The 12,634-nt window shown below is 48.5% G+C and overlaps 1 protein-coding gene across 1 annotated transcript; it reads left to right on the top strand.

Annotated features, from left to right (window-relative positions):
• The first annotated feature begins 54 nt into the window (after positions 1–54).
• EXOSC5 (exosome component 5) lies at positions 55–11,218 on the top strand. The gene is made up of 6 exons (XM_066242080.1): positions 55–436; positions 4,961–5,074; positions 5,581–5,702; positions 6,307–6,447; positions 7,589–7,678; positions 8,448–11,218. Exons 1-6 carry the CDS (start codon positions 301–303, stop codon positions 8,538–8,540), a joined length of 696 nt encoding a protein of 231 aa, XP_066098177.1. The 5' UTR covers positions 55–300; the 3' UTR covers positions 8,541–11,218.
• The last annotated feature ends 1,416 nt before the right edge of the window (positions 11,219–12,634 follow it).

Here is a 12,634-nt window from a genome sequence, read left to right as displayed (position 1 = left end):
AACAAACTTGTTTTCCAAAAATTACTCTAATCGCCTCAACGTAGCTGTTTCTGCAACAGGCAAAGAAGAGGGCAACCTCACCAGAGCCTCAGGATTTTAAGGCCCGGGGGCCTCAGGTAGGATAAGGGAGTGGGCCAGGACAATTTGTTAGTAAACCGGGAAACACGTGCGGCGGCTTTAAGATTCTGTAGAACCTGGGTCGGCGCGTGCGCACTAAGTACACGCAGCCTGTACGCCAGCGCGCGCGCGCTTCAGAGCGGAAGCGACTGCACGCATGGTGTTTGTCGATTTGAGTGGGCAATGCAGACTGACGTTAAGATCCGCGCTAAATGTGGGACAGATTCAGGCCCTCCGGGCTCCGGCTGCAGCCTCCGGCACTTGGCTTGCGAACAAAATCTGCTCTCCCGGCCGGATGGCTCTGCCTCGTTCCTGCAAGGTGAGAACTTAAGCCAGGTAAATTCTGCCGGGGCCACGTTCATCCAGGTCGTATTTGTTTTACGAGGCGGCTACGGTGTGCCCACCTCTTCCCATACTAGCTGGTCAGTGTCCCTCCGACTCGTACAGAACTTCTTGCCAGGTGGATACAACTACATACTCTTGGGTGCATATACCTCTCTGTCCCGACTAGAAGAGAGAAGATATCTCCACCCTGGTAAATACTTATCAGGAGAGCGGGATAGATCTCCCCATTAGCATGAATAACACAGAATAAGGGAAATCTCATCAGAGTAAATAACCCTTGATTAGATTCTTCCTCGGCCTCCCACACACATACCCTGGGTTGTTTCATACATCCCTGACTAAGGCAAACCTACCTATTTGCATAAATTCCCCGTAGACTGGCAGATCACCATTACCGGCTTAGTTACTCCTTGCCATGGAAGATTTTTTACCCAAGTACGTAATTTTCAGATTAAGGGTGATGTCCGCACCCTGAATTAAGAAAGATTTCCCCCCTACCCTACGAATTGGGTAGATATCCCTTTGACCTGGGATACTCCTCTCTCCGTGTGAGTCAATTTTTCTAGGATTGGAGGGTGGATCTTACCTATTGAGTAAATAGTCCTTTCCTCTAGCTAAATACCTTTCAAACTCCCTGACCCAGGGAGTAAATATTCCTCTGGAGATAGGCATGAGGATCAGCCCCATAGATGCTAGGGCACTGCCTTCTACCCAGTTACAAACCTGCTTTCATTCTTTCCTTCATTCATTGAACACATATCTATTTCACTGTTATAGCCACTGAGAATACAGCAATAAAATCTTTTAAATCCCTGACCTAATGGAGTTTACACTCCAGTCAAGAGGACAGACAGTAAATAAGATAACTACGTAAAACGCTACAGAGAAAAATACAGTAGAGAAGGGGAATAGCTTGTGCCAGGGAGAGTTGCAGTCTTAACCAGGATGGTCAAGAAAGGCTTCAATGAAATTGGAGCATTTGAATAAAGACCTAAAGTTAAGGGAGCAAACCCTGAAAATATCAGGAAGAAAAGCATACCAAGTATATCCAGGTACAAAGGCCTACAGCAGGGGTCCCCAAACTTTTTACACAGGGGGCCAGTTCACTGTCCCTCAGGCCGTTGGAGGGCCGGACTATAAAAAAAACTATGAACAAATCCCAATGCACACTGCACAAATCTTATTTTAAAGTAAAAAAACAAAGTGGGAGCAAATACAATATTTAAAATAAAGAACAAGTACATTTAAATCAACAAACTGACCATTATTTCAATGGGAACTATGCTCCTCTCACTGACCACCAATGAAAGAGGTGCCCCTTCCGGAAGTGCGGCAGGGGCCGGATAAATGGGCTCAGGGGGCCACATGTGGCCCACGGGCCGTAGTTTGGGGACCCCTGGCCTACAGCAAGAACTTGCCTGGTATGTTTGAGGAAGTCAGGAGACCAATATGGCTAGAGCAGTGAGAGGAGGCTTTGGAGAGAGGTAAGAAGACCTGCCCATCATATAAGGCCTAGTAAATGATAGAGGAGCCATTGGAAGTTTTGTTCAGAGGAGTGACTTGATCTGAATATATTTTTAACAGAATCTCTCTGGTTTCAGTGTTGCCTATAGAGGGTATGGGGGAAGCAGGGAGATGATTGTGGGTCAGACCAGAGTGGGAGCAATGGAGGTGGTGAAATTCTGGATGTATTTTGAAGGTAAAACTAGCACAATTTTCAGATGGTTTGGTTTTGGGATACAAGAAGAGAGAGACAGCACTAACGTTTTTTGCCCAGATTAGCAGTGCTGGGGGGAGATGAGGCGTTCAGTTTGGATATGAAGTTTGCAATGCTTAGTAGATATCACAGAGGCAAGATAGACTGGGTGTTATAAAGTACTGTACCTGATTTCTGTGGGTTCATGTAGAGACACCAAGTCCAATATGAATTTTGAGGAGTTTTATTATAAGAAGCTGGCGGCATACGGGGCAATCCTCCTACCGAAATCATGCAGCCCTGATTACCTCTCAGAGGCTTCATACATACTCTTTAACCACATACAGGTTAGGGGGGAGGCATAACATCATGACACAAGCTTACAACTACATACAGGTGGGGATTCACAAGACCTACATTTCACAGATTCTTCCAATGTCTCTCCCCTCCCTCCATTGCCCAGGGGCATGCTATTCCTAGGATTCAAAGAGGGGGAAAAAGAAGGCAATATACAAATTCTATCTCCTGTTGAAAAAGCAAGGAAGTTCTTCAAATACCTTACTATCGATACATGGGCAGTTAGACATACAAATCTGGAATTCAGAAGAGAGACCCAATATGGACATACTGAGTCATATAATTGAACATATGGACATATTGAATTCCTCTGCTATAGATGGTATTTTGAGCTCTTGATTGAATGAATTCAGCAAGAAAATGACTGTAGATGGGAAAGAGAAGAGGTCCCAGGAGTAAGCCCTGAGTTTTCCCACTTTTGAGGAGCTAGCAAAAAGACACTGAGAAGGAGCCAGTCAGGAAGAGGAAAAACAGAGAATGGTGACCTGGAGCCCAGAGAACATGTTTGAGATGTAAGGACCAACCAGCTGCTTCAGTCGTACTGAGAAGTTACATGCGGATGGAACAGTCCTGTGGGTTGACAGTTTGAACATGTCATTGGTGACACTGTCGAAAGCTGCCTTAGTGGAGTGGTGGGGTCAAGGAGGAGGGGGAAAGGAGACAGCAAGTAGAGACAGCTCTTCGGGAGCTTGGCTGTAAGTGGGGCAGGAGTTGAATGTGGAGGTGGGTCCACAGAGGAGAGAATTGCTCCAGAGAATTGTTGGGAGCTGTGTGGTCAGGAAGGGGAGAGGGGAGGGACTCCTGTGCTCAGGCTGACCACAGACAGTTCACCTGGAGTGACAGGAATGAAAACCCTCGCTCGGATCTAATTTTCCTGGGTAACCTGCACCCTGGAGGGAGAAGCCCTCAGTTGTGCGGGCAGTCCCTCCTCCCAACCCCAGGAAAAAACGGCCCCAACTGGGGACCTTTCCAGGCCCGCCCCAGGCTTAGCTCTCTTGCTAAATTCAGATGCCTCTAGTTTCTTAGAACTTACCATACTGAGAGAGGTATCCTCTTCCACCTTCTAAAACCCCTAAGTCCCAGGAGCCAACAGGGAGAATCCTTGAAGACCCTCAAAAGTGTGTTCCAGGCACTTCTGGCCTCAATCTCAGGTAAGCTTCCAGTGCCGAGCCCAGGAGCCACCCGCACCTTTGGAAGCTGTGCTGGAGCTCGTTTCTTCACACTGCAGGTCGCAGGTTCCCCCTCCTTCCCCGCACAACAGACTGGCCTCTGGAACTCTGAGCCCCACCCTGAGCAGCTGAATTAGGATCTCCGGCGGGAGGCTTGGGCATCAGTGTCTTTTAAAGCTTTGGGGTGATTTTAGTGTGCAGTCAAGGTTGAGAACCAGCCTGACAAGGTGGTGACACAGTGGATAGAGCGTTGGACTGAGACATGAGGACCCAGGTTCGAAACCCCGAGGTTGCCAGCTTGAGCACGGGCTCATTGCCCGCCCCCCATCAAGGCACATATGAGAAAGCAATCAATGAACAACTAAGGTGTCTCAACAAAGAATTGGTGCTTCTCATCTCTCTCCCTTCCTATCTGTCTGTCTGTCCCTATCTTTCTCTCTCTGTCTGTCTCTGTCACATACACACACACACACACACACACAAAACGTTCAGAACCACTGCATTCATTCTTTTTTACTGGAATCAAGTAGAATATATCAGAGTATATCAAAGTAGTAATGGGAAGGTGTTTTGTGAGTCCTTTGTTTCATTTACACACACACAGACCCGTGGGCGTTTTGAGTTCCACTGTAAAATATATTTCTTAGGAGTTATGGTCAGAAAAGTTTGGAAGCCACTGCCATAGTCCAGTTTCTTCATTTTGCAGATGGTAAAACTAAGGCTTAGAGAAGTGAGTAAAATCAGCTGAGGATACAGAGCCAGGAGGAACCAGACTGGACTAGAAGCCAGGCTTTTTATTTCTGAGGTATTTCTGCTTCTCTGGGTAATAAGCAGGAGTCAGGACGCATGCTAGAGATTTATCCCCTTCTCAGGTGTCCCTGCTGCCCTGTTTGGGGACAAGAGCCTGAGGGAGGGCCGAGAGTGTGGCTAGGGAAATCTTTGGGAGAAGTCGAGACCAGCTACAGTAAGTGGGAGGAAGGCTTCCTGTTGAAGTCAGTAATGTTGGCGAAAGCCTGTTGGTTGAATACTCAGGCAGTGTCATAGATTATTTCATTTAAACTTCACGATGCTATGAGGGGGGTACTGTTATTTTTACAGATGGGGAAGTAGAGGCAGAGAATGAAGCGAGTGCTTAAAGAATCACTGCCACCAAATGGTGGGTCAGAATGACGTGGGGAACCCTGGCCATCTGGCCCGCGCCCACACTGTTAATTGCCTCACAGTGGGTTCCAGAGGCAGGGCGCCTGTGGGTAAGGCCTCCGTGCTCTCTCCCTAGGTGATACCTCCATCCTGGCAGGTGTATACGGGCCGGCTGAGGTGAAGGTCAGCAAAGAGATGTTCAACAAGGCCACGCTGGAAGTGATCCTGAGGCCGAAGATCGGACTGCCTGGTAATTGGGTCTCCAGATACCCTCTATTGAGGCCTCCCTTCCAAGGCCTCCCTCACTGCTGTCCTCAATCTCTACTGTCCCCTTCTTTCCCTGTAGCTGTTTCTGTCTCTTTCTCCAGCTCTGCCTCTGAGTCTGTGTCTGTGTTCCTATTAGTTTTTTTTTGCCTCTCTCTGTCTCTCCTCTAGTCTTCCCTCCGCCCTCTTATGTTCTGGCTCCATCTCCCCTTCTTTCCGTTACCTTGTTTTCCTGCCCTTTACCTCTTGTCTCCCTCTTTCCTGGGCACTGGGCCCACTGGAAGGAGCTAGCCAGCAGCACAGAGCATGAGTACTCTGGGGTTTTCCTCCCCTGGAAGGCTCCCTTGTAGATGCTGGAGGAGGCAGGGATGGGGTGGGTGGCAGCCAGCCCTGCCCCAACCCAGGCTGAGACTGCAGGCCCTTCCAGGAGGCTTGGGTGGTGCATATGGAGGAAGAGAAGAGCCTGACCTCTCCCCATCCCGATTCCCCCAGGTGTAGCAGAGAAGAGCCGGGAGCGACTAATCAGGAATACGTGTGAAGCGGTGGTGCTGGGGGCACTGCACCCCCGCACTTCCATCACCGTCGTGCTGCAGGTCATCAGCGATGCTGGCTCTGTATCCTTTTTGCAGAGTTGCTTCCTCCAGGAAGTTCTCCGGAATCTCCCTAATTGCCTTCCTTTCTGATGGCTGTGTACTCATTCTGTACTAGTCAGAGAGTTCCAAACACTTGACAGGCACCAAACCAACTTGATGGGGGAAAAAAATTACAAACACCTTGGGCGCTTACTGTGTGTCGAGCACTATCCTGAGCGCCTTACACATGTTAACTCATTTAGTCCACATAGCAAAATCAACTCACATAACTAGTAGCTGGCAGAGCGAGGACTTGAACCCAAGCCGTCTGGTTCCAGAGTCCAAGGCCCCTGACAGATGGATGTTCTTATGTTCCCATGTCTCAAATGAGAAAACTGAGGCCCAGAGAGGGAAAGTCACTTGTCTAGGGTCACACAGCTGAAGAAAAATGAGACAAAACTCAGGCCCAGGCTCGTCTGACTCCAAAGCCTTTGCCATTGACCTCCACTCTGACCCTGCGCTTAGCTTTGAGGTTCAGTGCCGAGGGAGTGCTGAGCAAGCAGAGTATAGCAAGAGCTCATCGTTTAAAGATCTCTGTGGCTTGGGGATCTTAACTACTCCCTTAACCACTCCCTGCTGCACTCAGCTCCTGGCCTGTTGCCTGAATGCCGCCTGCATGGCGTTGGTAGACGCAGGTGTGCCCATGCGGGCCCTCTTCTGTGGGGTCACCTGTGCCCTAGACTCTGATGGGACCCTGGTGCTGGACCCTACAGCCAAGCAAGAAAAGGTAGGTACGAAGGCCAGAGTGGTGAAGAGCCGTAGGCAGACACTGCCCCTCTCCTCTTGGCCACACTTCACAACGGTTGGCTCAGACTGCTTCAGCCCACTGGCAGGCTGTGCTCTGTTCCCCAGGGCAAGTGCTAGAAACCCAGCTCAAAGTGCTTCAGCAAAAGGAACTTAGTGACATTTAGTACCAAACTCAGAACAGAGGTTGAGCCAGAGCCAGTGCCTCTGACACCATCAGGATTTCCTTGCTTCATTTCTTGGTCCCTGCTTTTTTTCTGCATATCAGCTCCATTCTCTCTGGACAGCATCTCTCCTGAGGCTGCAGCTGACCCCTTAAGCTCTGTGCTTACATGTTAAGAGACTCAGAAGCAAAGGAGGAAAGAGTATTCCTTACTGACTCAAGTTTACGGTGTCCTGGGGCTATGGTTACTCTGAGTTATTTGCCCAGTCACATCCAGTCAGGAAAGCAGAAACCAGTTGAGGGGTTCCGATGGAGAGTTTGATGCAAGGAACTGGTTACAACAGAGTTGGAAGAGCTAAAGGGAAGAAAAGGAAAAAGGTTGACATCCAGAGTTCAGAACCCAGAGCTGTCTCCTGCCTGTGCTGTTGGAGGCATTGCTGTCGTCAGTTCTGGGTGCACAGACGTCCTGGCTGCGGTCCAGAACCCACCTCACCCACATGGCTACAACGGCTGCTGCCACAGCCACAGCACTTGTCACTGGAAGTGAGGCCCCAGATGCCGGTCTCCCTCCTGCCAGTCTCCCACCAGATCACAGTGGAACCTTACTTGTAGGGGAGTCTGGAAAATACAGTTTGCCAGCTTCCAGCCCCTGCAGTACAGAGCACAGAGAGGCTAGGAGGCACCAGGTAAATGACGTGTGCGATGCACCCCCCCACACACACACACACACACACACACAGGGCAGGGGTACTGCTTGGAAGCCCATCAGAATCGTGGATAGGATCAGGTGTGGAACCCAGAGGAAAGGCCAGGGAAGCCGGAAGAGGGTGGTCTGTAGACAAACAACTACACTCAGTGCAGGAGTCCCTGCCTGTGGGAAGGGCCAGTACCTTCTTTTGGATCAGGAGAGTTTATCTGAGGGGATAGTCCAGGTCCCTCACCTTCTCTTCGTCATCCCTAGGAGGCCCGGGCAGTCCTGACCTTTGCAGTCGACAGCGTGGACCAGAAGCTGCTCATGTCTACCACCAAGGGGCTCTACTCCGATGCTGAGGTACTGGTGTGTAGATGCGCTTGAACCCCAGATCCCTCCCTCCCTCCCCTGCCCTGCCCTCACAGGGTCAAGGAGAGCCCCCTCCTTGTATCCCTTATGTAAATAGGAGTTTGCAGAGTTTGTAGCCACAGAGCCCTTTGTGGGACTTTTAAAAGGGAAGCCCAGTAGGAAAAGAGAAGAGGAGCTCAGGTGGAAATCCGGAGGTGGGGGTACCTGCAGGACCCCAGCCTCCAGCTCTGAGTAGCGCTCTCCTTCCCCGTTCCAGATCTGAAGTTTGGAACCTTGGGCCAAATGGTATCCCAAGAGCATTTCCAATCTGGACCTCCTGAAATCTAGGGATGTGTGGCAGTCAAGATCTGGGCTCTCAGATTCCATGGCTCTTAGCATCTTTCAGAGTCCCAGGGCCTGTGGCTCTGAAACTCCAGAATCTCTCCAGTTCCACGAGCTCTTAAGTTTCCAGAGAGCCTCGGTCTCTTCCAGCTGTCAGGATGCCTGGTCCCATGGGCGCAAGGCCATGGAGCTGCCGAAGCTGGTCCCTGAACCCCTCACCTTCTGTTTTTCCCTTCTGTTCTTGTCTCAGAGGCCTTGAAGTGAGGAAGGAAGAGAGGCACTTGAAATAATCCCCTCCCCACCGGCCTCACGTGGCAGGGCGGGGTGGGGTGCCCAGGTGAAAAGGGATGTTGCGGGTTTGGAGGCCCTAGAAATCAGGTGGGTCAGCCAGGCCATGAGTAGGTGCAGGCATGAGTTTGACGAGTCTCTCCCCACCCAGTTCCAGCAGTGCCTGGCTGCAGCCCAGGCCGCCTCACAACACGTCTTCCGCTTCTACCGGGAATCGCTACAGAGGCGTTACTCCAAGAGCTGAAGCAAGCTGGGGCAGGACGCCCTTCCCGCAGCCACCACCCACCACCTCCACTGCAGAATAAATCAGCGGCCCAGCCTTGCTTCTCTGTCCTTGTGTGCCCAGGGGAACCTGTGGCCTGTAGCTGCAGGGCCCCTGACCTGACCACCTGAGGGGCCTGCAACCGCTGGGGATGGAGGTGACACAAACACCCCCACGCCCACCAGGAAAACACTACTAGGATTGTGCATTTATTGAATGAATTCATTTCGTCTAACAAATATCTACTGAGCACTTGCACAGGCCCTGCTAGGTACTGCGGGTCCAGCAGTGAATGAAAAACCCAGGTTCAAGGAGCAGTGGGATGTCGGGCAAATAAAATTGGTGTCTGCAAGTGAGCATGCATGTTCTAGCTCACCATGAGTTTATTCCAGGAGCAGAATGGTAGCTGCAAGTCCAGTGTTTTTTCGTGGAAACAACAAAAGATACAGGTATGTGAAGGAGTCACTCAAGTGTTAGTTGAGGTGGCCTGCAGGGAGAGATAGTATTTTTGAGTAATCCTCATTTAATATAAACGGAGATGTGAGACAGCCTTCAGTCATCGTTCCTTCCAAAGGCATGAAAGGAGTCACTAGCTAAAAACTTTTGAACAAACAGTGGGAAGGGCTTCAATTTGCACAATTCCTTACATGTGAAAAATCTCAGGGAAGATATAAAACTGTTAGATGAGAAAGCTTGATGGAAATTAATCCATGTATAATGTTCCAAAAAAATTTTTTTTTATAGCAAAAGGAGATGGACAAACAGGGCGATGAGAAGCATCAATTCTTTGTTGTGGCACCTTAGTTTTTCATTGATTACTTTCTCATATGTGCCTTGACCAGGGGACTCCAACAGAGCAAGTGACCTTGGACTCACCAGGAACCTTGGGCTTCAAGCCAGTGACCATGGGGTCATGTCTGTGAGCCCGTGCTCAAGCCAGTGATCTCGGGATTTCGAACCTGAGTCCTCAGCATCCCAGGGCTGATGCTCTACCCGTTACACCACCACCTAGTCAAGCCCAGAAAATTTTCAACATGAAAGAATTAGTCTTGCCTGACCAGGCAGTGTCGCAGTGGATAGAGTGTTGGACGGGGATGCCAAGCACCCAGGTTCGAGACCCCGATGTCGCCAGCTTGAGCGCGGGCTCATCGGGTTTGAGTAAAGCTCACCAGCTTGGACCCAAGGTCGCTGGCTCGAGCAAGGGGTTAATCGGTCTGCTGAAGGCCTATGGTCAAGGCACATATGAAAAAGCAATCAATGATCAACTAAGGTGTCGCAATGCGCAACGAAAAACTAATGATTGATGCTTCTTATCTCCATTCTTGTCTGTCTGTCCCTCTGACTCTCTGTCTCTAAAAAAAGAATTAAAGTTGTAAATACATTGTGTTTGTCAGGCAAGTACATCATTGTGATAGAGATTTTTTTGTTGCAAGACAGACGGGAACGGGGAGAGATGAGAAGCATCAGTTTGTAATTGTGTCACTTTAGTTGTGCACTGATTGCTTCTCATAAGTGCTTGACCAGGGGTGGCTCAAGCCAGTGACCATGGGACCATGTCAGTGATCCCATGTTCAAGCTGGATGAGCCCACGCTCAAGGTGACAACCTCGGGGTCTCAATCTTGGGTCATCTACATCCAAGTCCAACGCTCTATCCACTGCGCCACCATCTGGTCAGGCATAGACATTTTAATGATATTTATTTTTCCTATCCATGAACATGGTATATGCTTCCACTTGTTTGTATCTTTATTTCTTTTATCATTGTTTTATAATTTTCCAAGTACAAGTCTTTAATCTCCTTGGTTAAATTTACTCCGAGGTACTTTTTTTTTTTTTCTCCATAGCCCCTGGTTGTTTGTGTTTTTTTTTTTCATTTTATTTTTTATTTTTTGTATTCATTTTTAGAGAGGAGAGAGAGAGAGAAAGGAGGGAGGAGCAGGAAGCATCAACTCCCATATATGCCTTGACCAGACAAGTGCAGGGTTTTGAACAGGCGACCTCAGTGTTCCCAGGTCGACGCTTTGTCCACTGCGCCACCACAGGTCAGGTCCGAGGTACTTTTTTTGTTGCAATAGTGAAGGGGATTGTTTCCTTAATTTTTCTTTTTGACAGTTCATTATTGGTGTATAAAACTGCCACTGATTTCTGAATATTGATTTTATATCCTGCCACCTTACTGAATTCATTTATCAGGTCCAGTAGTTTTTTGACTGAGATTTTAGGGTTTTCTATGTACAATATCATGTCATCAGCAAATAATGATAGTTTTACTTCTTCTTTTTCAATTTGGATGCCTTTTATCTCTTCTGGTTTGATTGCTGTGGCTAGAACTTTCCAGGACTATGTTAAATAAGAGTGGTGAAAGGGGGCACCCCCTGCCTTGTTCCTGATCTTAAGGGGATTGCTTTTAATTTTTGCCCATTGAGTATGATGTTGGCTGTGGGTTTGTCATAGGTGGCTTTTATTATGTTGAGGTATGCTCTCTGTATTCCCACTTTGCTAAAAGTTTTGACCATAAATGAATGCTGGATTTTATCAAATGCTTTTTCTGCGTCTATTGTTATCACGTGATTTTTCTCCTTCCTTCTGTTTATGTGATGAATTACATTGATTGATTTGTGAATATTGTACTTGCCTCCCCAGAATAAATCCCACTTGATCATGATGTATGATTTTTTTCATGTATTGCTGGATCCAGTTTGCTAATATTTTGTTGAGACTTTTAGCATCTAAGTTCATCAGGGTAATTGGACTATAATTTTCTTTGTAGTGTCTGTGCCTGGTTTTGGAATGAGGATTATGTTCGCCTCATAAAAGGAGCTTGGAAGTCTTCCCTCCTCTTGAATTTTTTGAAATAGCTTGAGAAGGATAGGAGTTAGTTCCTCTTTGAATATTTGGTAAAATTCGCCTGTGAAGGCCTTTCGGCGGCTGGGAGGATGCGGAGATGAGGCTGTGTTTGTGATCATGGCCGGGTCGAGGATATCGGATGTCGTGGTCTTTCCAACCCTTCCACCCTCCCGGAGGCCCTCAATAAAATGCTTTGATCCCCTCCCCCAAAAAAAAATTCACCTGTGAAGCCATCTGGCCCAGGACTTTCGTTTGTTGGGAGTTTTTTTTTTTAAGGAAATTTTTTTTTTCTTTTTGCATTTTTCTGAAGCTGGAAACAGGGAGAGACAGTCAGACAGACTCCCGCATGCGCCCGACCGGGATCCACCTGGCACACCCACCAGGGGCGATGCTCTGCACACCAGGGGGCGATGCTCTGCCCATCCTGGGCGTCGCCATATTGCTACCAGAGCCACTCTAGCGCCTGGGGCAGAGGCCACAGAGCCATCCCCAGCGCCCGGGCCATCTTTGCTCCAATGGAGCCTTGGCTGCGGGAGGGGAAGAGAGAGACAGAGAGGAAGGCGCGGCGGAGGGGTGGAGAAGCAAATGGGCGCTTCTCCTGTGTGCCCTGGCCGGGAATCGAACCCGGGTCCTCCGCACGCTAGGCCGATGCTCTACCGCTGAGCCAACCGGCCAAGGCGAGTTTTTTGATAACTGTTTCAATCTCATTTGTTGTAATTGGCCTGTTTAGGTTTTCTGATTCTTCCAAATTGACTTTTGAAAGATTATGTGTTTCAAGGAATTTGTGCATTTCATCTAGGTTGTCAAATTTTTTGGCATACAGTTCTTCATAGTATTTTCTTACAGTCCTTTGTATTTATGTGATGTCAGTTGTTACTTCTCATCTCTCATTTCTAATTTTATTTATTTGAGCCCTCCCTTTTTTTTTGGGGGGGTGAGTCTGGTTAAAGCAGCGGTTCTCAACCTGTGGGTCACAACCCTGGAGGAGTCGCCTAAAGCCATCAGAAAATACATAATGCATATCAGGTATTTACATTCCGAATCATAACTGTAGCAAAATTACAGTTATGAAGTAGCCACCAAAATTATTTTTTGGTTTGGGGTCACCGCAACATGAGGAACTGTATTGCGGGGTCACGGCATTAGAAAGGTTGAGAACCACTGGGTTAAAGGTTCATCAATCTTGTTTACCTTTTCAAAGAACCAGCTCTTGGGTTCATTGATCTTC

Source organism: Saccopteryx bilineata, chromosome 9, assembly GCF_036850765.1.
Source record: "Saccopteryx bilineata isolate mSacBil1 chromosome 9, mSacBil1_pri_phased_curated, whole genome shotgun sequence".
Lineage (NCBI taxonomy): Eukaryota > Metazoa > Chordata > Mammalia > Chiroptera > Emballonuridae > Saccopteryx > Saccopteryx bilineata.
Note: the sequence above shows the minus strand (reverse complement) of the source record. Positions and strands in the feature narration are given on the sequence as shown.